The sequence below is a fragment of the Cajanus cajan genome, chromosome 7 (assembly GCF_000230855.2).
Source record: "Cajanus cajan strain Asha chromosome 7, NIPB_CcT2T_4, whole genome shotgun sequence".
Lineage (NCBI taxonomy): Eukaryota > Viridiplantae > Streptophyta > Magnoliopsida > Fabales > Fabaceae > Cajanus > Cajanus cajan.
Window position 1 is genome coordinate 56,573,189 of NC_138523.1, and position 21,450 is coordinate 56,594,638.

Consider the following 21,450-nt stretch of genomic DNA (forward strand, 5'->3'; position numbering starts at 1 on the left):
TTATAACCGCAGATTCGTTTCCGCACAAACAAAAGGTTTGAGCTTTTCACATCTAAAACGTCTGGTTTCGTGCCTTACACGTGCACTTGAACTTGTTCTCTATTGGATCCTTTCCTATAAATACCCTTCACATGCTCTTGAGACTTACAAAAGCGAAAACGTTCCGTGTTTTGAGACATATTTTTGTTGTACTACACACGTACTGCAATAACTACATTGATTCTGTTTCTTGCAGCGAATGGTTAGAGGAGGCATCACCAAAGCAAACTCGTTGCTTCTCGGGTAAATTATCATTAATAGTTCCCTTCAATGTTGTAACTTGAAATACTGTATAGAGTAGTAGTATATCTTTTTTAGACATAGACAAAACTAGGACTGATCTACATACTTCATAGAGTAGTATATTTGTGTTGAATAGATATTAATTTCTTTACCATGATATGTTTGTTCATTTGAATGCTAATTAATGAAAGGAGAGAATCTTTGATTGATAGTCGTAATCCTTTTCAGATTTTTATTTGTATTTTTGTGGAGAACTTCAAAGATCATGTCATGATCTAACATATGGCAAATGCAATGCGAAGGTCATGCAGGGCAGCTAAGAGAGCAAAGAGTGGACTTAGCAAATTCTCAGGCACTGCTGCTGCAGAAAACTCTGGAGGAGTTAAGAGTGGTGGGAAGATAGAGGGTTCATCGGATTGGTGGGTCCCACACCCACGCACAGGAATTTACTTCCCAAAAGGGCATGAGTGGGTGATGGAAGATGTTCCAGCAGATGCAGCTCGTTTAAACCAGACTTATTGGTTCAGAAATGTTGATGGTGTGGACAAATAATCACGAACACCAACCTTAATTAATCTGTGTTACATCAAGATTGGTCAGACCACATGATACAGACCATGTATTAATCTTTGAGACAACTAGTTTAAGGGCAATTCAGTGGTACAAGAAGTAGTGATGACTTTTTAAGCATGCATAATGATTATATGTATCGTAAGTTTATTAAGCTAAGCTATCTGTATCACAAGCCTAGTTTCTTAGCTTCTTTCTGTTGCTATTGGTACAGTTATATATTTATAAGCACTAAATAAAGTAGCCAATAATATTAATCACAAAAAGATCATCTTCGCATCTGGATGGATTCTAATTTACATTTTACATCACGAACTTTTGTGTTATAAATTAGTTGGATAGTGTTTTCAAGTTTTTCTAAAGGAATAATAATATGAAAGCCTAGTTTGTGGTGCAGCTTGAACTTTCTGTTGCACCGTCAGGTGATTGTTTTCCAGCACGAGTACTCGAATAATTAAGTCTCACAGGAAAAAAGCGTTTTCAATCATAAAAGCATTTATGCCGACTGCAATTATTTGTTCAAATTCTAACGATATTTGACAGTTGATTAACAACTTCTTTCTGTGTTGAAATGGCTTAGGAAAAGCGAGAGATATCATTGCCCTGCCATCTTAATGCTGCATGTATACGGTCATTTTTTGACCCATAATTACTGTGCATGTATGATGTATTATTATGTATCACTTATTTGAGTTAAAGTGTGAAGAAATTCACATGTCGATTATATTAGAGTTAGATATATTTAATAATATATAAATGAGAAAGATGTATTTATTAATAAATATCTTAAAATTTTAAATTATGATGTAGTATAAAATTCATTGTGTAATTTATTCCCTACTCATTTAAGTGCTGTCCGGTGTTGAAGTCCCCACCCAACATCTCTCGGTGGATCCAAAGAGAAGCAGTGAAGCATAGAGGCAGAGATAATTTTTGGAGTTTAGTCAATATACAATGTTATAAATTAAAGATCTCAGATCATCAACTAAATAAAATATGTTTTAATATAACTTCTTAAATGAGTATTTTTATATTCAACAAATTTATTATACAATATAGATTTTGATTAAATGACCGTATATAGCATGTAATTTTTTTTTCTTCTTATTTTTAATAGTTATATTTTATTTTGCAGGGTGGCAAGAAAACGGCCATTCATGGGTAAAGATGGAAAACAGTCCAGGTCCTACATGTTAAATATAAGATAAGTTTATTTTTCATCTCTTAAATTTAAAATTAATTTTTAAATTTTTTAAAATTTAAAATTTTAATTTTAATTTTTATATTTAAATCTTATTAAAATATTTGTCAAACATTAAATCTAGATAATGCTTCATAATTTTTTCAATTTATCATTTTCGTATATATTATTATAATGTTGAGAGACTAAAATAAGATTTTTAAATATTATAAAGACTAAAAAAAATAATTTTAAATATGAAGAACTAAAAATATATTTAAGTCAAATATTTATTAATTTTTATAAAATAAAAAAATTACGTATGTTAACAAAATAATCTCATCTATTGACAGAAGTTTCAAATTTCATAAACACGACCTTTTTTTTATGTGAAACTCGTGATTTTCAAATATAATTTTATAATTTAATTTTAAAAAATGGCAAGTGGTGAATTAAATGCAAACTTTTGTTAGAAAAATGGATTTTAAAATACGATTTCCAGTTTTCTTTTATCTTTTTCAAAAATAAAATTCATATTTATAAAATACGACTTCCATTTAAAAAGTTATGTTACAAATACACGATAATTTTGTAAAAGTAGTAGATCTTAAGAATTAAAAGATACAAATTAATCCAAATGGATAAAAGAGCTCAAGTGTTCAGTACTTTCTTACAAATAATCATCCTTATCCCACACTCCACCATTACTCAATAATGAGCATTGAGAAGGCATATTCACTCGAGAATGAAGATCCCACTAAATAAAGTTTAATATTAAATATATTTTCTTTGAATATTAAATATTATTAATAATTATAGATTAAAAACTAAATAATTTTAATTGGAAATAAATTTTAAATAAATGAAATATCAAGGATTTGTAAAATAAATATGAATATATAATAAAAATTTATAAAATGCAATCCCATAATTGATAAGTTATTAGTTTATTTTATATTTAATAAAAATATAAACTGCAGTCTGTAGAAAATAACGTATGCAATCGTAAATAATATAGAGTTCGACATAGATAACATAAAAAATGAAATAATGTATTTTTCAATTTTTATTTTATATAAAATTAAAATATATCATTTTTAACCATATACCTTTTTCTATTTTTATATGAATTAAATATAGAGAAAAAATTTCAATATATAGTTTAAATTTACTGGTATAATTTTAAATGATATATTAAGTTATTATTTATGATTTAATTTCAAACTATATAAAATTAATATATAAGAAAAATAAAAAAAATAAAAAATTATAATTTAGTTTAGTTAAAATCTAATTTAATTTATTATTATAACTAGTATTCTAGTATGCATAATATATAGGTTAATTAATATTTATTATATAATTTAAATTTAAATTAAATTATGTATATAAATAAATATTATATCTGGATATATAAATTATATTAATATAAATAGATATTTTAAATATATAAATTATATTTTGAATTTATAATAAATAATATATATTGTAGCTAAATTTTTTTATATTTATTGATAACTTGTTTTAAAATATTAATATTTAATTCATATATAATTATTATAAATAAAAATTAAATTAGATAGAAATTTATAATCTGAAATAAATATTTTAATTATAAAATAGACTAAATAAACCTGGTGCCTACTTTATGTGCGTTAATCATTATCCTAAAAATATATCGATCAAGAATTAAAATTAAGAAATAATAAATATTTATTAGGAAGAAAATTTTATTCTCGTCTTTATTATTTTCATAATTTAATTATTCTTACAAGTATTTTTTTTAATACAACGTCAGAAAACAAGAAAGAAAGAAAATAAAAATAAATAAAAAATCTACATCCTTAAAAATAAAGTTCTTACTCTATCAATTGTAAGAAGAGAACTTATAGCTATGGATGAACTCTGTTGCTAGCAATTCATTTCTAGAATGAGGCCCCAATTTTGAGAAAATAGATAATAAAAGTTATTTTCAGATTAATTTAATTTCTTCATATTTATTATATTAAAATATAAAATATATTTAAAATATAGTTTTTAAAAATAAAAATATACAATTTATTAATTCTGAAACGAACACTTTTTATAAAGATTGTAACCTGTATTATAAATAAATCTATTAGAGTATTAGCTTTGTTATATATACTAATATAATAAAGAGAGTTGTCTTATTTAATTTTTATAATATTTTTTATTTATTTTATCTTTAATAATTATTGAAAAAATTGTCAAAAACAATCACGAATATTAAAACAATTATAAAAAAAATTATTTTCTCTATTTTTTTTTATAAAGGCATGAAGTGCCTTTCTCCCTAATTTATAATGGCAATGACATGAACATGAAGTAAACAGCGTGAATGATGCCATGGCAAGTGCAACCTATGGCCGATGATTCAAAGTATTCTTGTCTCTACTGTGTGGTGTTTCACACAGTTTAAGCATGATTAATGCCATCAACTTTTTATTTATTTTTATTTTATATTCATTTTCTTTCTCTTTCACAACAGAAAATGCTAATCCAACAATCAATTATGTATACACATACTTAATTGTTGGAATCGATATATTATATATCATTGTAAACGTTACATAATGGACTATGTTAAGTACTTTTATAAATAAGGTGAAAAAATAAGATGAACGAACAATTTTTTTTGTCATGTTTAGAAATCTACACAAATCTCCTTATTTAAGTAGGAATTTATTTTTTGTAGGATCCATTTTTATTTATTCTAAAATTCTTACAAATTATTGTCTTCAAATTGTTTTGCAATCCTTTGCAAATTATCACTCTTCGATCACTTCGATTCCACTTTAAATTAGTGCTCTCAAACACAGTGTAATAGTTCTTTTTTTTTTTTAATGAAATAGGAAAAGAGGGATTACGTCATTAAAAAATATAAAAAAAATGTTACAACCTTTTAAAAAAAATACAATTAAAATTAAAATATGAAATTATATTATGACATAACTAATAAACGAAAAATAAAAAGGATGTTTAAAAACGATTTATAATAATAAAATAAAACAGAAACAAACATTTGTATGACACACTGTTTATATTCCCTACATAGTAATAATATTTTTCACTTAAACAGAAAATATCTTTTCGAGTATTTTGTGACATATTCAGTCCACCATACTCTGTGTTGTTAGCCACACAGGATTGGCTTAGTGGAAGAGGAATACAAATAATTATTTGTGTTGCTAGCGACATTATATGATATTCGATCGAAAATATTAAGTCATGTCAGGCAATTTTTCTCGACATGCAGGGGTATGGAAGAATTTCTCCGCTTTTGACTGAAATAGGGAGAAAGATTTATTGGATTGCATAGAAAATATGATATTGCAAAAGCTAGAATCTTATCCTGGGGTCTAAGGGTGACCATCATTGGAATTGGATCCTTTACACTGTCTTTATCTTCAATGAATGTATTAGGGATGAAAGAGGAAGAAAAAACAAAACGAGAGATATGGGATAGAAATTAACTAGAATATTTATCATTTGCATTCTCATAGAAATCATGAAAGAGAAGTTTATTGTGTAGTTTCCATTTATAAAATGAGATAATCCTCCCTTTGCATTGTGGCTTACAAAATTCTATAAAAAGTCCTAGCAAATAGTCCGAATCCTTTTTCACTCAAGTACATTGCGGAGGAGCAATCAACTTTTGTTGCAAACCAATCCATCACTGATAATGTGTTAGTCACAATTGAAATCATACATCATTTGAAGTGTAAGACAAAAAGAAGAAAATGAGAGATGTGGCACTTAAGATTAATATGAGCAAGGCTCATGATAGGGCGAACCAGGCATATCTTAAATCCATTACACTAAAGATGAGTTTCTGAGTGTTGGGTGGATTGGATATCAATTTTAGGGATGAGTTTCTATTGGTTTTTTTTTTTTTTTTTTTTGATCCAAATATATTCAATCAGATTGGTTTTCATTATATTTCTCTAACTTTTTTTTTTTTTCTGAAATACAAATTGAACTAATATATTCAGATTATTGAATTTATTATTTAAAAAAATTTGAAAATTGAAAAAAAAATATTGTATTTGTTTTCACGCAACAAAAGTATTTGTAAATATCTGTGGTTAAATATATAAATGAAAGATCTTTTTCTGAATTCGACATACGTTCAAATAAAACTATAAGTTGAATTTTTCAAATAAAAATATATTATTCTTGAAAAATGAATATGAAATTCTCATTTCATTAGCGAATCAACGATCACCATGAAATGAACATATTGATTTTTTAAGAAATATAAATTCTGTGAGTAATATAATAAGAAAACATTGTTACATTTAGTACAATTGTGTATTTGCATATGAAGTTAAAAAATTTCAGCCAGAGTTATGTGAATATATGTGTGTGAATATTATTAAATTCAAACCATTTGTTTATTTGTATATGACAAGTCACATCACAGATTCACGATTTACACAGAGCATTACAAGTAAAAATATCTTTTTCTTTCTTTGATTTAATCGGCTATGTAATTTGTCATAGCTTCTTCGAACTTTCTGGTAAGAAAAAAAAAAGTGATTGGATCACGGAAGAATCGCAGACACTGTTGGGCTTCTTCATCGAACTTGCCAGTTTCCATTAACCTCTTTTTCTTTATCTCTCTCTCTATTCTCAATCTCTTCAGCGCAGAGAGGAGCACGGATTCAGTGTATGACGAGCGCTTCGGAGCTATTCCACACCAGAAGGCATCGATTGGGACGAAATGCTCTCGATCTAGGGTTCGACTCAGAACTCCACGCCGCCGATTCCCTCCGCCGCCACTACAGCGTCCGCCGCCTCCGTCACCATCCGGTACGCAATCTCTTCTTACAATTGAAATTTCTGAGGATTCCTATGCCTAGTATTTATTACGAGCGGAAAATGGATGCCTATTGCCTAGTATTGATGAACCGAATTTTGTGGTTGCTAGGAGCGTGCGTCTGACAGAATTGATGTGAGGTATCGCCGCTCTTTCTTGAGTGAAAGCGTTGATTCTGCTGAAAATGTAAGAGGTGGTCTTGGAGGGACTGCCACTGAGAGACTACCCGTAGGTGTGGTTCTTGCGCGGGCAAGACTCCTTCAGAGGTTGAGAGGGGAACCTTTATCTACAAACAGGTTAATTTGCTTATTCATCAGCGTTTAAACCTTTTTCATTTTCTTAGTAATGTGTGCGATATCGACCAATATTTAATTGCCTTTTAACTTGTACTCCTACCTCTGTTAATTTCATTTCTGTTTCATTAAGATCACTGTAAATTCTGCTTTGAGATGCCTATGTCTTTAAAATAAATTATCTGATTATCTAATATTAATTCGTGACTTTTTCACACCAGTTTTATGCCTACAGTGTGAATGTCATAATTCTTTGATGATCTAGTTACTTCACTGTGTTTTTGGATAAACTTCTTCATATATAAGCCCTTCTAGGAGAAGAAAAAAATTAAATGAGTTTCTCTGCAAGTTAAGATTATGTATTGTTAATTGTTGGAGGATTTTGTAGTACTTATTTTGTTGAGTTTTTCATATAGCACATACTTGTTCTTGTTCCATATAGAACTTGTCTTCTCAAGTAGATGCTGCTCTAGTTGCAGTTAGTAATCAGATTTTTAGTGTTCTTTCAAGGTATGATTATTGTTAAAAGACATGCCATTGCCCTTTGATTTATTTAAGTTGAAGTTCTAGTTTGTTTTGTTTCGTTTCCCTAGGCAATATGGTAGAGATTCAGTGGGTGAGGATGGAGCAAGTGAATCATCAAATGAAGTTCCAACTGAGGCCTCTCTAGTTACTGACTTGACTTCACAAATGGGAAGGTCCCAGTTCTTGCAAGAACTGAACAAAAAGCCTCCTGGACTTTCTCAGGAGGCCTTGGACTGTTTGCATCAGGAAGTTTTTAGCAGCAGCGAGATAGGATCGGAGTCCAGGGTACTGCAAGATTGTGGTATATGCCTGGAATCTTTCACAGATGGAGATGAGCTGATACGTTTGCCATGTGAACATAAATTCCACTCTGTTTGTTTGGATCCTTGGGTTCGCTGCTGTGGTGACTGTCCATACTGTCGAAGATGTATAGTTGTAAATACTAACTAACCACAACGAGGAGGGGAAGCTGCTTTCTAGATTTTTTGTTTCATTCCGTGGTTGTACCACAGGACAAGAATGCTGTAATGCAGCTGGCTTTTGTAACGATGTTGTGTTTTGTATTGAAATTATCTAGTTTTTTTTATTTATTCTTTTTTCAATTTCACCTCCCGATCACAATCAATGGGTAAGATATGGAATTATGGATAGATGAATAGGGTATTGTAATACGTGTTTTAATGTTCTTATACTTCGTGAATAGTAATTTTAATATCTGCATTCTTACCTGGAAAATTAAAGCATTCATTTGTATCAATATTCATTTATTACATTTTAGTTAATTTGATTTTGTTCTATTGTAATATGTTTGTTTGACAAAAAATAAAAGAATTTGTGGTTTTTTATAAATTTATGAGTCTTTATATTTATGTAAATAATTATTATATCTATAGCAATATATTTTTTTTAATTTCCGCTTTTTTCGGACATTTTTATCTTTCATTTATATTTCAATTTCCTTTCTCTAATGCACGAGTTAAAGAATAAAATGGAGAAAACTTTATACACAAAAAATTAAACCAATAAGGATATAACTATAGACCAAAAAAATTAAAATAATATTTTATTAGTAAAAATATGTCTCATGAATATAAATTAGTGTTTCTCTCTTTCAATTCAAAGTAATGCTTTACTTAACTGAACACCAAAAATAAATGTAATAGTAAATAATAAAGAAAATACTCATTTATTATAGACATTTTTTTAAAATAGGTTTATCTTTCAACTGGTTTTAGAAACCACCATTAATTATAGATGTTTACGTCTCTTAGTTATTTATATTTTTAACTTTTAAAAAAAATCAACTTCTTACGTAAAGTAGGGGAATGTCTCCACAGATTAAAGAAAACGGGGGAATATCACTCATCTACAATGCAGATTTTACAAATATACATGAGTCAAGGCCCAATATGTACCTTATAATACTTGCTCCCACAATGGACTGGACTAGTAGTGGTGGTTAGTAAATTTGAAGAGAAAGTATACGCAGTATAAAGTTTCTATTTTAAAATGAGAAATGTTATTTGTATCACAAATTTGCCTGAAAAAAATAAAGTATCACATATATAGTTAATGATATGATGTAGAAGTAGAGAGAAAATAGTGGTGATAAATCTAGAACCCTATGTTAGTAGGAAAATTTATTTAAAAATAAAAAATAACTATTACTATAATACATATAAAGATTAAGTCGTAAATGTTTAAATTACAAGAGTAGTGAGTTTAAATCAATAATATTTGGTAATCAAAATATAAAATAAATTATGATATTTATAAGTAATTTTTCAAATTGAAGGAGCATATTTATATACCTTCATTACAACATAGCTTAATCACAAATTATTTGTATATTGTCATATGAAAGAGTGGGGACAATTATCCCCACTAATTTTTCATCGTTTATATATCAATTTTTAATAATTAAATCATTAAATTTAAAATTTTTAATATATAAATTAAGCTTACAAATTTATAAAAATAAAATAAAAATTATATAATATTTAATTTCATTAATTTAAATTTATAAATAATTATAATATTTTTTTTATCTATAAACATAATTCGCTCAATATTTTAAAATAAACATAATCAATGACTAATTTGCATTTACAAAATTTTATTTTATCATGTTATACACAATGGTTTTTTTTTCCTCACCTCATATATTCGTTCTCATTTTATGATGCAACATGAGTTATGCAATGTGACATTTAAAAGTAATTATAATTTTGTTTCACTCTCATGTAAATATGTACCAACATTTAATTATTTGCATTATGTTAGACAAAGAAGACAAAATTGAAAGAAGTTGGTGAAGGAAAAAAATGGAGAATAAATAAAAAATAAATAAAGAAAAAGTTGAGATTCATCGATATAATGAAAATAGAAGAAAAACAAAAGAAGATTAAATTTTTGATTAGTTTATTTTAAATTAAAAAAAAAACTGAATTGATAAATCCTAAACCCTAATATAAAATAATAAATCAGATATATATTATTTACTTTGACCGTCTAAAATTCGTATTTTTTATATATTAAATTTATATAATTATATTTTTATACATTAAGTTCACATAATTGGATGATTTACATAATTATATTTTTTTATACATTAAGTTCACATAATTGCTCGTATTTCAAGAATAATACGTTGACTTCTCGTTATAAATAATTATTTTTAAACAAATTAAACTTATTTTAACCGTGTTATAACATGAAATAATGATAAAAAATTATTTTAAAAGATTTTTCATTAGAATAATTGTTTACAAACTTGTTTTATGTGAGAATAGATAGAAAATAAATTTTATATAAAGACTAAAAATCTATGTTTATTTTAGTAAATCAAGTAATGTAGTTTCTAATAAAAAATTAGTGACTAGTCTCTTAAAATAAGATTTATTTAAGAAATTAACCTCTTCTATTAAATTTTTTTATATGCACAAATTAATAATTGAATATAAACGTGGATTACATGTTTAAAAAATAAAATTATTTATCAAGTATATCATACTTTGTTGATATTTAAAAAAAATCATACAAATCCAAATATCAATAAGGCCAACAACTAGAAGACAATAGTTGGGTGTCATACCAAGGAATAGGACGTGTGTTGTGGGAAAACTCATTGAAGTTTAGGTCTTTTGCTATTGTCCTTATCTCCCAAACATAAGTAAAAACAATATGAAACCCCACTTGCTTGTTAGTTTATGTCCTTCCTAACTTGGCTTGCAACAGGAACAATCATCATTGTATGGCAACTATTGATAATTCCATACATACCCTACAAAAAGATATCATTGGTTGGTGCTTGGTGGAAGAAACTACAACATACCACTTCCGTTTTAAATAATTATTGTTCTCCCCCTTATTGATATTTTGTTTATCTCGTTACTTTTTAAATTTTTTTTTATAGTCATATTTAATTATGTATAAGCATAGTTAAATATGTTTAGTATATATAACACAACAGTGAGTAAATATGATTTTTTTAACCAATAAATTATAAATAAATTTGATTATCTTTGTATAGAATTTTTTTGTCAGTGGTTTCTACCGAAATTCTACACAATTCTCTTCTAATCCATTATCTCTAAGCATGAATATACAATAACATTTTGTAAAATTATGTGTTTTTCTCTCTCCTCCACTCTAATTTGTGTCTAACAAGTGATGATTAGAATAAGTAGATCTTTTTATAAAATATTAATTATTTTTTTAATTTCTTGCTCTTATTAAAGACTATGAAAGAAAAGAGAATTTAATAAATAAACACTTGTTCTCCCACCTCATAAAGTTTTCAACGGTTGTATAATAAGTAGCATGAAGGAGAGGTGTTGTATGGGGAGAAAGGAGCATTAAATTGATGGAACGCGTTGTTGTCTTTCCAAGCAACGCAAGTTCGTACGCGTTTAGACCAAGACAAGAACACAACCTCACCTCAACTCAAGAGTCAACCCAACCGTCTTCTATACACCACAAACATTCCAATGCTGCACTACAATTTACAAACAAACATTATTTTGCCTTTGCATTCTCTCCTCTTATATTATTCTTTAATTCAAAATCTAGAAATATCAAATTTTCACCTAACGTGATGTGTTAGCTTCAATATTTCAAACTATCTCAAATTAATATATAGCTCTAAATAACATGGAAGTTTTTATGTAATAAAAGTAAACACCGTTTTTTTTTACAACTAGAGAGAGATATTAAAATTAGATATTTTTTTTTAAATAAGATAAATGGTGTGATAAAAATAAAACAAACACTACATAATTGATAATAATAATATAACTAAAAAAATGGAGTGTACAAGTTCTTAATAACAACCTTAGTCATCAAGGTTTGTTTGAAAGTATAAAAACCGCAGCAAAGGAAAGGACGTGTCATGAAAACACAAATCTATGAATTATTTTCCCATGATATTATACTATTATTGTATTTTTACTTACAAAATAAAGTGAAAACAAATAAAGGAGAAGAAGAAGAAGGAGGAATCAGAAATTAAAGAAACTGAGATGATGTTATAAACAAAAGTATTACAAATTGAATTTGAATTTAAATTTAAATCAATTGTTAAGAAAAATTTAAATATAATGTCCCTTGTGTTTGTGTTTAGGCAAAAGAAAGTCAATGATACAGCCCGCAGAAAAGTATTAATCTGTGTGTGTGTTTTGATTTTTATTTTATTTTAAGGAATACTTTGTCATGCACGCCATGTATATGTGTTGGTACGGATAAGAATAGATTAAAACAGGTCAGATTTTAATTTGTAAGGCTTTAATAACGTTCATAGATTATGTGTATGCACGTCATGTTAACTGTTATCACACACTTAGCTAATAATTTGAAACTTTCAAGCATATAATAAAAGTTTAGTTTAGTTTTTCTTTCAAATCTTAATATTGAATAATATGATCAAAAGAATATTTAAAACGTTATTTTATAGTATATTTAAAAAATAAATATTAGTGTATTTTAAGTAAACTGGTAAAGCTATAACTAAATAAGTAATAGATATTTGAATATAATTAAACAGTCAGATAATAAATAAAAAAGTAAATAGTGATCCAAAATTAAACATTATTAAGGAATTAGAAATCATGATGTATATAAGGAATTAGTAAGAAGTATTTAAAAATATTAGTAAAATATTAAAAATGATTATATTGTTAGTAAATAGTCAGTTCAGTGGTAGGAGTTGATCCACGCTTATAACAAGGTAAGTGTTAAGTGTAAATAGAGAGAATGTGAAAAGTGAAAAGAGTAAGGTAAGTGTTAAGTGTAAGGTGGTAAATTGGTTTGATAGAGAAGAAAAGAGAAAGAAGAGTGGAAGAAAAGGGGAGAGTGAGAGTGATATTGATATACGCGTCAACTGAAGCATCAACATTCAAATTCAACAATATCATATCTTTCTCTCATTCTACAAACGCGCTTTCTTCTCTCTCTCTCATTCCTCTCAAATCTGAATACACCAAACCTAACCTAAATAAATTGGGATCACGCGCGCACTCGCTCTCACACGGATCATGCTGCGTTTGTGTTACGCTCCTCTCGATTGCTGCTTCCACCGCCGTGGTGGCCGCGTCGACGCCCTTCTCTGGCACAACGACCTCAAGCCCCACGCCTCCGGCGACTTCTCCATCGCCGTCGCTCAGGCCAATTACACTCTCGAGGATCAGAGCCAAGTCTTCACCTCTCCCTCCGCCACTTACGTCGGCGTCTACGACGGCCACGGCGGCCCCGAAGCTTCTAGATTCGTCAACAAGCGCCTCTTCCCTTATTTACACAGTAATCAATTAATCCCCCTTCCTCTACACAACCTTTTCAGATCCATTTCCGCTTCCACGCTCACTCCTTTCTTTCAATTCAAATATTCAATCACTCTTCACTTTTCCATTTTTTTAATTTAATGCTTTCTTTATGATCAATATTTGGGGATGATATCATATTCATATTGTTATCCATAATTTTATTTTTTTTATGTTCTTTGCTATAAGATTTTTTTTTAAACACTTTCTTTATTTCTTTGATCAATGGGAATCGAATTCGGTACTCAGTAGTTTACAACAACTCATGTCTACTCAGCTCAAACAACTGAGCTAGGCCCCCTAAGTACGAAGAATATTTCTGAAAGATATGGATTATGATATTGATATTCGGATTTTTCTTTTTCTTTTTCTTCTATGTTTTGTGATACATAAAAAGTGATATGCCAACTGTTGTTGTCTCTCACCAGTTATACTTCCTCAAATGGAAGCACATGGTTTTGTTCCCTCGTTTGTTGTATGGATGATACTCATTAGTACGAAGAAGAATTATTCGAAAGAGGCATCTGTGAATTGCAATGGATTGTACAATTGCTATCTATACCTGTCCCTTTCCATCCTCATTTCCATTCTTTTAGTCTTTACCCAAATTTACATAAGCCATGTTAATTTGTACTAAATTTGTGAACGAAGAATTGGAAGGAAATTGCACCTTGCCCACTTGTTTGTTGTTTTTGATTTGTAGAATTTGCCACTGAGCAAGGGGGGTTGTCTGTGGATGTGATAAAGAAGGCATTTAGTGCCACGGAGGAGGAATTCTTGCATTTGGTCAAGCTATCATTGCCCATTAGTCCTCAGATTGCTTCCGTGGGATCCTGTTGCCTTTTTGGTGCAATTTCTAATAATGTGTTGTATGTTGCCAACCTTGGAGACTCGAGAGCAGTTCTTGGCAGGAGGGATACAGAGAGAAGGAACAGTCCGGTGGTGGCACAGCGCTTGTCAACTGACCATAATGTAGCTGATGAGAAGGTGAGAAGAGAAGTTGAAGCTCTCCATCCTGATGACTCGCACATTGTGGTTTACAGCCGTGGGGTTTGGAGGATTAAGGGCATTATACAGGTATAATAAACTGATATTTTGTATACCATTTATCATTCTCTTCTTATCAAATATGTGCTTCATTTTGAACTTCATGTTGAATATAGATAAATACATTGTTTATATATCCGTGGTGTTATCCATGATTGCCGTTCCTAATTGTGTCTGGTTGTAGCATAATTTCTTCAGGTGTTAATTCTGTTATTTACAGTTAGTAAAACCAGTTCAATAGTTCATCTATTTTTTTTTTGTTTTTTCTTCCAACTTTTCTTTACCTACTTCCATGGTTATTATGAACTTGATGTATTTCCAGCCTTCTACACAATGATGACATAGAATTTGAGGTTTCCTATTATTGATTACTGATTAGAACTAAGGATTTGGATGCTCTAACCTGTGATTTTCTGCTTTTCATTTCATGTGTTTGCTTCCTTGAAAGAGAAAGGTTCAGAGACGTTACACCCAGTTTATTTCACTTCAGAAACATGGGATTAGGATAGCTAATCTTGACAGCTTTCGTGTTTTGCAGGTGTCAAGATCTATTGGTGATGTATATTTGAAGAAACCTGATTTCTACCGAGACCCAGTCTTTCAGCAATATGGGAATCCTGTTCCTTTGAAGCGTCCTGCAATGACAGCTGAACCATCAATAATTATTAGGGAGCTCGAGTCAGAGGATTTATTCTTGATATTTGCATCCGATGGCCTCTGGGAACAATTAAGTGATGAGGCAGCTGTTCAGATAGTTTTCAAATATCCAAGAGCTGTGAGTACCTTCTGTTACTCCGGAGCTGCATATAATGATCAACTTTGTGGGTTCTTACAATGATTTTGATTTGTGTTTCTGGTATGTGCAGGGAATTGCCAAGAGACTAGTGAGAGCTGCACTTCAAGAAGCTGCAAAGAAGAGAGAGATGAGATATGATGACATAAAGAAAATTGACAAAGGAATAAGACGACACTTCCATGATGATATCACTGTAATTGTAATCTATCTTGATCACCATGCGGGCTCCTCTAATGGCAGAGTGAAGCAAACCACTGTTGGCTACACAACTGCCCCTGTTGATATTTTTTCCCTAAATGCGGATGAGGCAGAAAAGAGTATGCTTGGTACAGTTGCCTAAAGAGTGAGATTGCTTCAAAGGATCACACACTGACATTATTTGGGGCGAAAATTATTTATAGGTGAAGATTAATATTGTTGGTAAATGAAGGGAATTCTCGAGAAATCATACAAATTACTGCATAGATATAGTAGCGGGGAGTTGCTGACAGATTCTTTCTGGTGCAGATATGCATGTGTATAGTTGTGAAGTCTCTATTTTTGGGTTTGGTGATATCAATTTTGTTTTTCTTTGGGGGAAGAGTGAATAAAATTTATATTGATTGGTTAGTCATGATATTTATCTCACGGTGATGTTCGTCACGACGAAGAATGCGTATGAGGTAAGCGTTGGTGATGATATTTCACCAACTAACAAGAATTGCAGGGTGAGTGGATATTTTTCACAAGCACTATCGTGTTGCCATGGTACGTGTATTGATTACAACCATGAAATGCAAGTGCTTTACAAATGTTGGTTTAGCCATACTGCATTTTAGTCATCAGACGCGTTGTTTTTTATTGGGATATTTGACTTATCATTTTCTGAGTTTTGAAATGAATGTTCACACGTTCGAGAAATAGCCAACCTTTTGAACTCGTTAATTAGCAAAATACTTTATGGTAATTGTCAATTTGTTAATATTCTATAGAACGTTGAGTTGGCATTTTTGTTGGCCTTATGATAGAAATGAACAGGAATTGATAAGCACGATTGACACCAAATTGGAATAACTATGAAAAAAAATAGAATTTGAAGGAGCCCTATGGATGGTGTCCCCAACGATGAATTGAATTAACTAAACAAAGCATATATCGAAACTAGTAAGCAAAAAGAAATGGAATAGGCACAACTGTACAAATCTGGAAACTCAAAGATGCCTGGGTATATTTGGCAAATTTGTATAGTATTTCTTATCAAACTAAAACGCTCGTGTTTAATTATGACTGTTCTGAAGAAGAAAATTCTTTTCTTCATTAGTTTTTCTGTTGATAAAAATAACTTGAAGTTAGTTAACTTTGAATAATGAAAATAATAAATTTAGATCATTTTAGAAATCTAGATAGACAATCAAGATTAGAAGTTAGTAATGGTCACGTAATCATTTAAAATGCGTGCACTTTAATTTTCTAGACTTAGTCATTTAAATATGATTTGATTGCTCAAATTTATATTTTTCAACTCTCACAACAACAACAATTAAGCTTTCAGTTAATAAAATAATAAATATTCATTTAAGATAAGTTAAACCAAAACATATAATATGTTGCAATATAATTAACCCACTTTAGTATTCCACCATATGTTATGAAATCTCACCGAAAGAAAAGTGGTATGTTTTGCTTCACACAGAACAGAAGGGTCTTATTCCATGTTTTATCATAGAAGTGATTTTTATTAATTTGAAACAAATTTTTTTAATACAAAAAAAATGAATTCACATTTCTATTATTTAGATAAAATAAAAAATATAATAATGTAAATAAATTAAATTATATATTCACATCAATTATTTTCATTTCATATAGATGCGTACGATACTTCTCTAGTAATTAATGTGAGAAAGAAGCTTTCACTTACGGGTTTTCCTTTTTACTTATTTTGCTTTTGTGATATGGTATGGACTATGGAATGACTAATAATTTTGGTTACTTGAAATTTGGGAATAGTTGCGAAAACCAAGTCAACCGTGATCTTGGGTCCCGAAGTCAATGTGGGTCTGACATCAATGACTTTCGTTTTTCCAAGCTTCTCGTTTTCAAGTCGCCTTTCTCAGTTTCTCGTGTAGCTATTAAATTGAAATTTAGTACTTATCAACATTTGCTACACCACTTTCTTAGACCATAATTTTGGCGTATTTAGGCTTGAAGCTAGAATGAAACTTCTGAATTAAATAAAAAACTGTAACGGATCTCTCTCTCTCTTTTTACAGATGTAACGGATCTCTTATAAAATGGACTATCTGACTCCTAGAAAACAAGAGCCATCACTATACACACGGTGCATTTTTTTCATTTTTATTTTCTCTTCGTTTCATCGCTATAATTGTACACTACAATTTATTGACCTTCAAGAATTGAAGCCCCTCCCTCTCTTTGCAACTTCCCACCACTAGTGTAATTTTAAGCAGCAGTGCATCGGCCAGCAAAGTAGCAAACATGGTACTTTCATTTAGATAAAATTTTCAATAAATATTTATAGAAAAAATAAAATGATAAAACGAATCATTTTTTTATATGTTAAATTCAATTTATGCACTCTTAATTTTATAGAAAATATTTTGTCTAACTTATTCAAAAATTGAAATGCATATGTTGATTTTAACTTATAAAAGAAACTTGATTTATTTTGCTTTTAATTTTCTTCCCATACAAGTATTCATTGAAAAATTTATCCAAAATAGGACCTAAGAATATCTAACCAGAGAGACCCAAGAAACTTTCCAATAAAGGCTCCAGAAAATTATGGATCAACTAGTGGCACTAATAACCTAAGCATACTCATTTCTTCTTTGCCATGCGCTCTAGTAACCTGCTCTTTTCCTCCTCGGAAACATGTGGATCAAGGTTGCCAAGGTTTTGGACAAAATTACATGCCTCGTCTCGCAATTTGAGCTTACAGTACCAATCAACTATGGAGTTGTAAGTCTTCTGGTTTGGCTTACACCCTTGCTTGATCATGTTCCGAACTACATTAACAGCCTCCACAAACATTGAGTCAGATGCGTAAGTTGCTACAAATGTATTGTAAGTTACAACATCCGGAACAGGTGCAGGATCTTTCATTTCTTTTAATATCCTTTTAGCCTCCTCCATCATGCCATTTCTGCAATATGCATAAATAACTATATTGTATGAGATTACATCTGGCTCAATACCTTTGTCCTGAATTTCCCTCAAGATTTGCTCTGGTTTCTGGAAATTTTCAGTGCGGCTGTACATATACATCAAACTATTATAAGTAGTCAAACTCAGAGTCGATCCACTCTCATACATAAAGTTTAAAATCTGGTTGACCTTGGATACCATCTTCTTCCTCCCATAAATCGAAAGCATTGCATTCAAAGTAGTGATATCCAGCGAGATTCCTCTCTTCCTAAACTCCAAAAATGCGCGTTCAGTTTCTACTAGGAGATCAACTTTGCTATTTACTAGAACAAGTGTTTTCAAGAGAACTGCATGTGTTTTAATTGTGCCAGAGTATATTTCTTCTGCAAGAGCATTCATCCTTTCAACCTCTCTGCCATTGGCATAAGCATGGAGCAAAGAAGAGTATGTTACCTCATTAGGTTTACATCCGCCATCTTTCATTTCAGCAAGGACTTGCTCAGATTGTTCCCAAAGCCCTCCTCGAGCCAATGTCGCCAAAACAGCATTGTAAGTAGAAAGATCAGGACTCACTCCAGCTTCCAGCATTCTCTTATAAGCAGCCATAGCTTGGTCAAATGATCCACACCTGCCATATGCGCTTATCAGAGTGTTGAACGTGTCCCTCTCGGGCACAAACCCAACTCTCTTCATTTTTTCAAATACCCCCGACACTTCAGAGTCCATTCCATTTTGTCCAAACACTGCCAAAAGTGTATTCCAAGTAATAATATCAGGGGAACACTTGCACACCTTGATCTCCTTGAAAACTCTCTCCATTTCCTTAAACTTTCCTCGGTCACCATACATCTTAATAAGCGCATTGAAGGTGCATATATTAGGCTTGCACCCCGCCGCTCTCATTTCCTCAAAAACTGCCACCGCAAACTCATCTTTCCCAGCATTCACAAACCCTGACAAAAGGGTGGTGTAGGTGTAAACATCAGGCTTAATCCCTTTCTCCACCATTTGCATTTTAAGCTCCAAAGCATCCTCCAACAAACCACCTCTAACATAAGCCGACACCAACGAGTTGTAAGTAACAACACTGGGCCGAAAGTTATTCCTCTCCATCTGTTTCAGAACCTCCATGGCTTCCTTAGGTCGCCTGGACTTACCATAAACATCCAATAGCACATTATACGTAACCACGTCCGGCGTAAATCCCGCCAACTTGATCTCCTCAAAAAGGTCAAGAGCTTCTTCATACAAAGAACCAGCCCTACAACAGCTTATAAGGGTGTTATAAGTGCACAAATCAGGGGCAAGGCCATGGCACTTCATATCCTGAACAAGAGCAATGATCTTAGTCCAGGGCATGCCCATCTTCCCATAAACATTCAAAATAGCATTGTAAGTAATCAAGGTGGGTTCACACCCCACTTCTTTCATTTTGACGAACACCTTCAGTGCCTCTCTATATTTTTTATTATTAGCATAAGCAGTGATGAGAGAGGTGTAGCCATAGACATCTATCTCAACTCCATCGGTTTCTAGATTGTGCAGCAACGAAGCCGCGCGAGAAACCCTACCCGTTTTACCGAGAATGGTGACAATGGCAGCGATTACGGAACCGTTCAAGAGCGAAACGCGGTCGTTTCGGGTTCGAATGAAGTCGAAGACGGACAAAGCAAGGTCGAGCTTTTTGTTAAAGCCTAAACCCTTGATTATGGCGAGAATGTCACGGGAGAGGGAAGAGGAAGGGGGTTGGCGGAATAAGAGAGGGAAAATATCGTTGAAGCGATTGGAATCGAAGGAAGGGTGGATTAGGGTTTGGAGAATTTGGTGAGCGTGAGGGGAAAGACGGTGGGGTGGAGAAGAGGGGTTTTGGTTAAAAAAGAGGTCTTGAAGAAGGGGTGTTGGTTGTGGTTTTGGGAGGATGAGAGGGAGAGACAGCTTTTGTGCCATGGAAACCAAACCTATTCCTCTGCATCAGTCAACAAATGTGAATCTAATTTACATGGATTTAAAAATATGTAAATTATATAATTTTCTAAATGAATGCATTATATAACATACTTTTACTATTGTGTTTATGTAATTCAACTGTGAGGTTATCCTTTTTTAATTAGTAGTATAAATTTTAAGTTATTAGTATGCAATTACTTATATATTTGAAGAAAATTTATTATTGTTTACTAATTTTACTAAATTTGATCAGGATTGTCTTTTATAAAGAAAATATGTAAAATAAATTATTTTTTATGGTTAGTATTAGATTATTAGTGTTTTTTTTATGATAAATTTCAGAATAAAAAATTAAGAAAATATTTTTATTTAAAGTTAAAAATTTGTTTTTTTATTTTAAAATTAAGACATTAAATTAAATTAGTGGCAGTACATTATTTAATTTTTTATATTAAAATTTATTAAATTAAATAATAGAATTTATCAAAAATGGAACTTTTATCTCGTATTTTTCTCTTTGAAATTAAATTCTTAATACATATTTAATTTTTTTAAAGTGAGAGTGTATTTTAAATAAAATACCCTTATAATCATTGATTAATAAATTAATAGTCAAGGTTATAGTAAAAATAAAGTACGCGTATAAGTGTATAACAAACGCTACAAAAGAAAAATATTAATTTTCAAATTAATAAATAACTTTTCCCTACCTTTAAATCCTAAATTCCTAATGTACTTAAAAAAACAATCCTAAATTATTAAGTGTGGAAGGACAAAGGTATCCACTCTGGCCTATGAACAAAAGGATCTTGGGCTTGGCATCGTCATTTTTAGTTTCATGATATATACACCTCTTTTTTTCTATAAGTATACCTCCTTTAAAAAAAATTAAAATTTTAAAATATTCTTAATTTTTTGTTTTTAATTTTTTAATTTTATATCTACAATATTTAATTTAGTATTTTTTTTCACACATCTTTCCTCTTTTTTTCAATTTTTACATGCACCTT

The 21,450-nt window shown here is 30.4% G+C and overlaps 3 protein-coding genes across 3 annotated transcripts; 2 read left to right on the forward strand and 1 right to left on the reverse strand.

Annotated features, from left to right (window-relative positions):
- The first annotated feature begins 6,529 nt into the window (after positions 1-6,529).
- LOC109817688 (RING/U-box superfamily protein) lies at positions 6,530-8,280 on the forward strand. The gene is made up of 3 exons (XM_020383018.3): positions 6,530-6,865; positions 6,984-7,168; positions 7,759-8,280. The coding sequence occupies exons 1-3, from the start codon at positions 6,725-6,727 to the stop codon at positions 8,138-8,140; spliced, it is 708 nt and encodes a 235-aa protein (XP_020238607.2). The 5' UTR covers positions 6,530-6,724; the 3' UTR covers positions 8,141-8,280.
- Positions 8,281-13,068: 4,788 nt separating this feature from the next.
- On the forward strand, positions 13,069-15,962 carry LOC109815407 (Protein phosphatase 2C family protein). Its single transcript, XM_020380128.3, has 4 exons — positions 13,069-13,483; positions 14,207-14,580; positions 15,089-15,325; positions 15,417-15,962. The coding sequence occupies exons 1-4, from the start codon at positions 13,222-13,224 to the stop codon at positions 15,684-15,686; spliced, it is 1,143 nt and encodes a 380-aa protein (XP_020235717.1). The 5' UTR covers positions 13,069-13,221; the 3' UTR covers positions 15,687-15,962.
- A 2,022-nt stretch (positions 15,963-17,984) lies between these two features.
- On the reverse strand, positions 17,985-20,496 carry LOC109805460 (uncharacterized). The gene has a single exon (XM_020367545.3). It carries the CDS (start codon positions 20,438-20,440, stop codon positions 18,167-18,169), a length of 2,274 nt encoding a protein of 757 aa, XP_020223134.1. The 5' UTR covers positions 20,441-20,496; the 3' UTR covers positions 17,985-18,166.
- Positions 20,497-21,450: the final 954 nt, after the last annotated feature.

Excerpts from the sequence above, each read along its gene's own strand:
- LOC109815407 (XM_020380128.3), top strand. The coding sequence starts at position 13,222 with ATGCTGCGTTTGTGTTACGCTCCTCTCGATTGCTGCTTCCACCGCCGT. Across the intron at positions 13,484-14,206 it reads CCTCTTCCCTTATTTACACA|AATTTGCCACTGAGCAAGGG; the intron begins GTAATCAATTAA and ends TTTGATTTGTAG. Across the intron at positions 14,581-15,088 it reads GGATTAAGGGCATTATACAG|GTGTCAAGATCTATTGGTGA; the intron begins GTATAATAAACT and ends CGTGTTTTGCAG.
- LOC109817688 (XM_020383018.3), top strand. The coding sequence starts at position 6,725 with ATGACGAGCGCTTCGGAGCTATTCCACACCAGAAGGCATCGATTGGGA. Across the intron at positions 6,866-6,983 it reads GCCGCCTCCGTCACCATCCG|GAGCGTGCGTCTGACAGAAT; the intron begins GTACGCAATCTC and ends TGTGGTTGCTAG. Across the intron at positions 7,169-7,758 it reads GAACCTTTATCTACAAACAG|GCAATATGGTAGAGATTCAG; the intron begins GTTAATTTGCTT and ends TCGTTTCCCTAG.
- LOC109805460 (XM_020367545.3), bottom strand. The coding sequence starts at position 20,440 with ATGGCACAAAAGCTGTCTCTCCCTCTCATCCTCCCAAAACCACAACCA.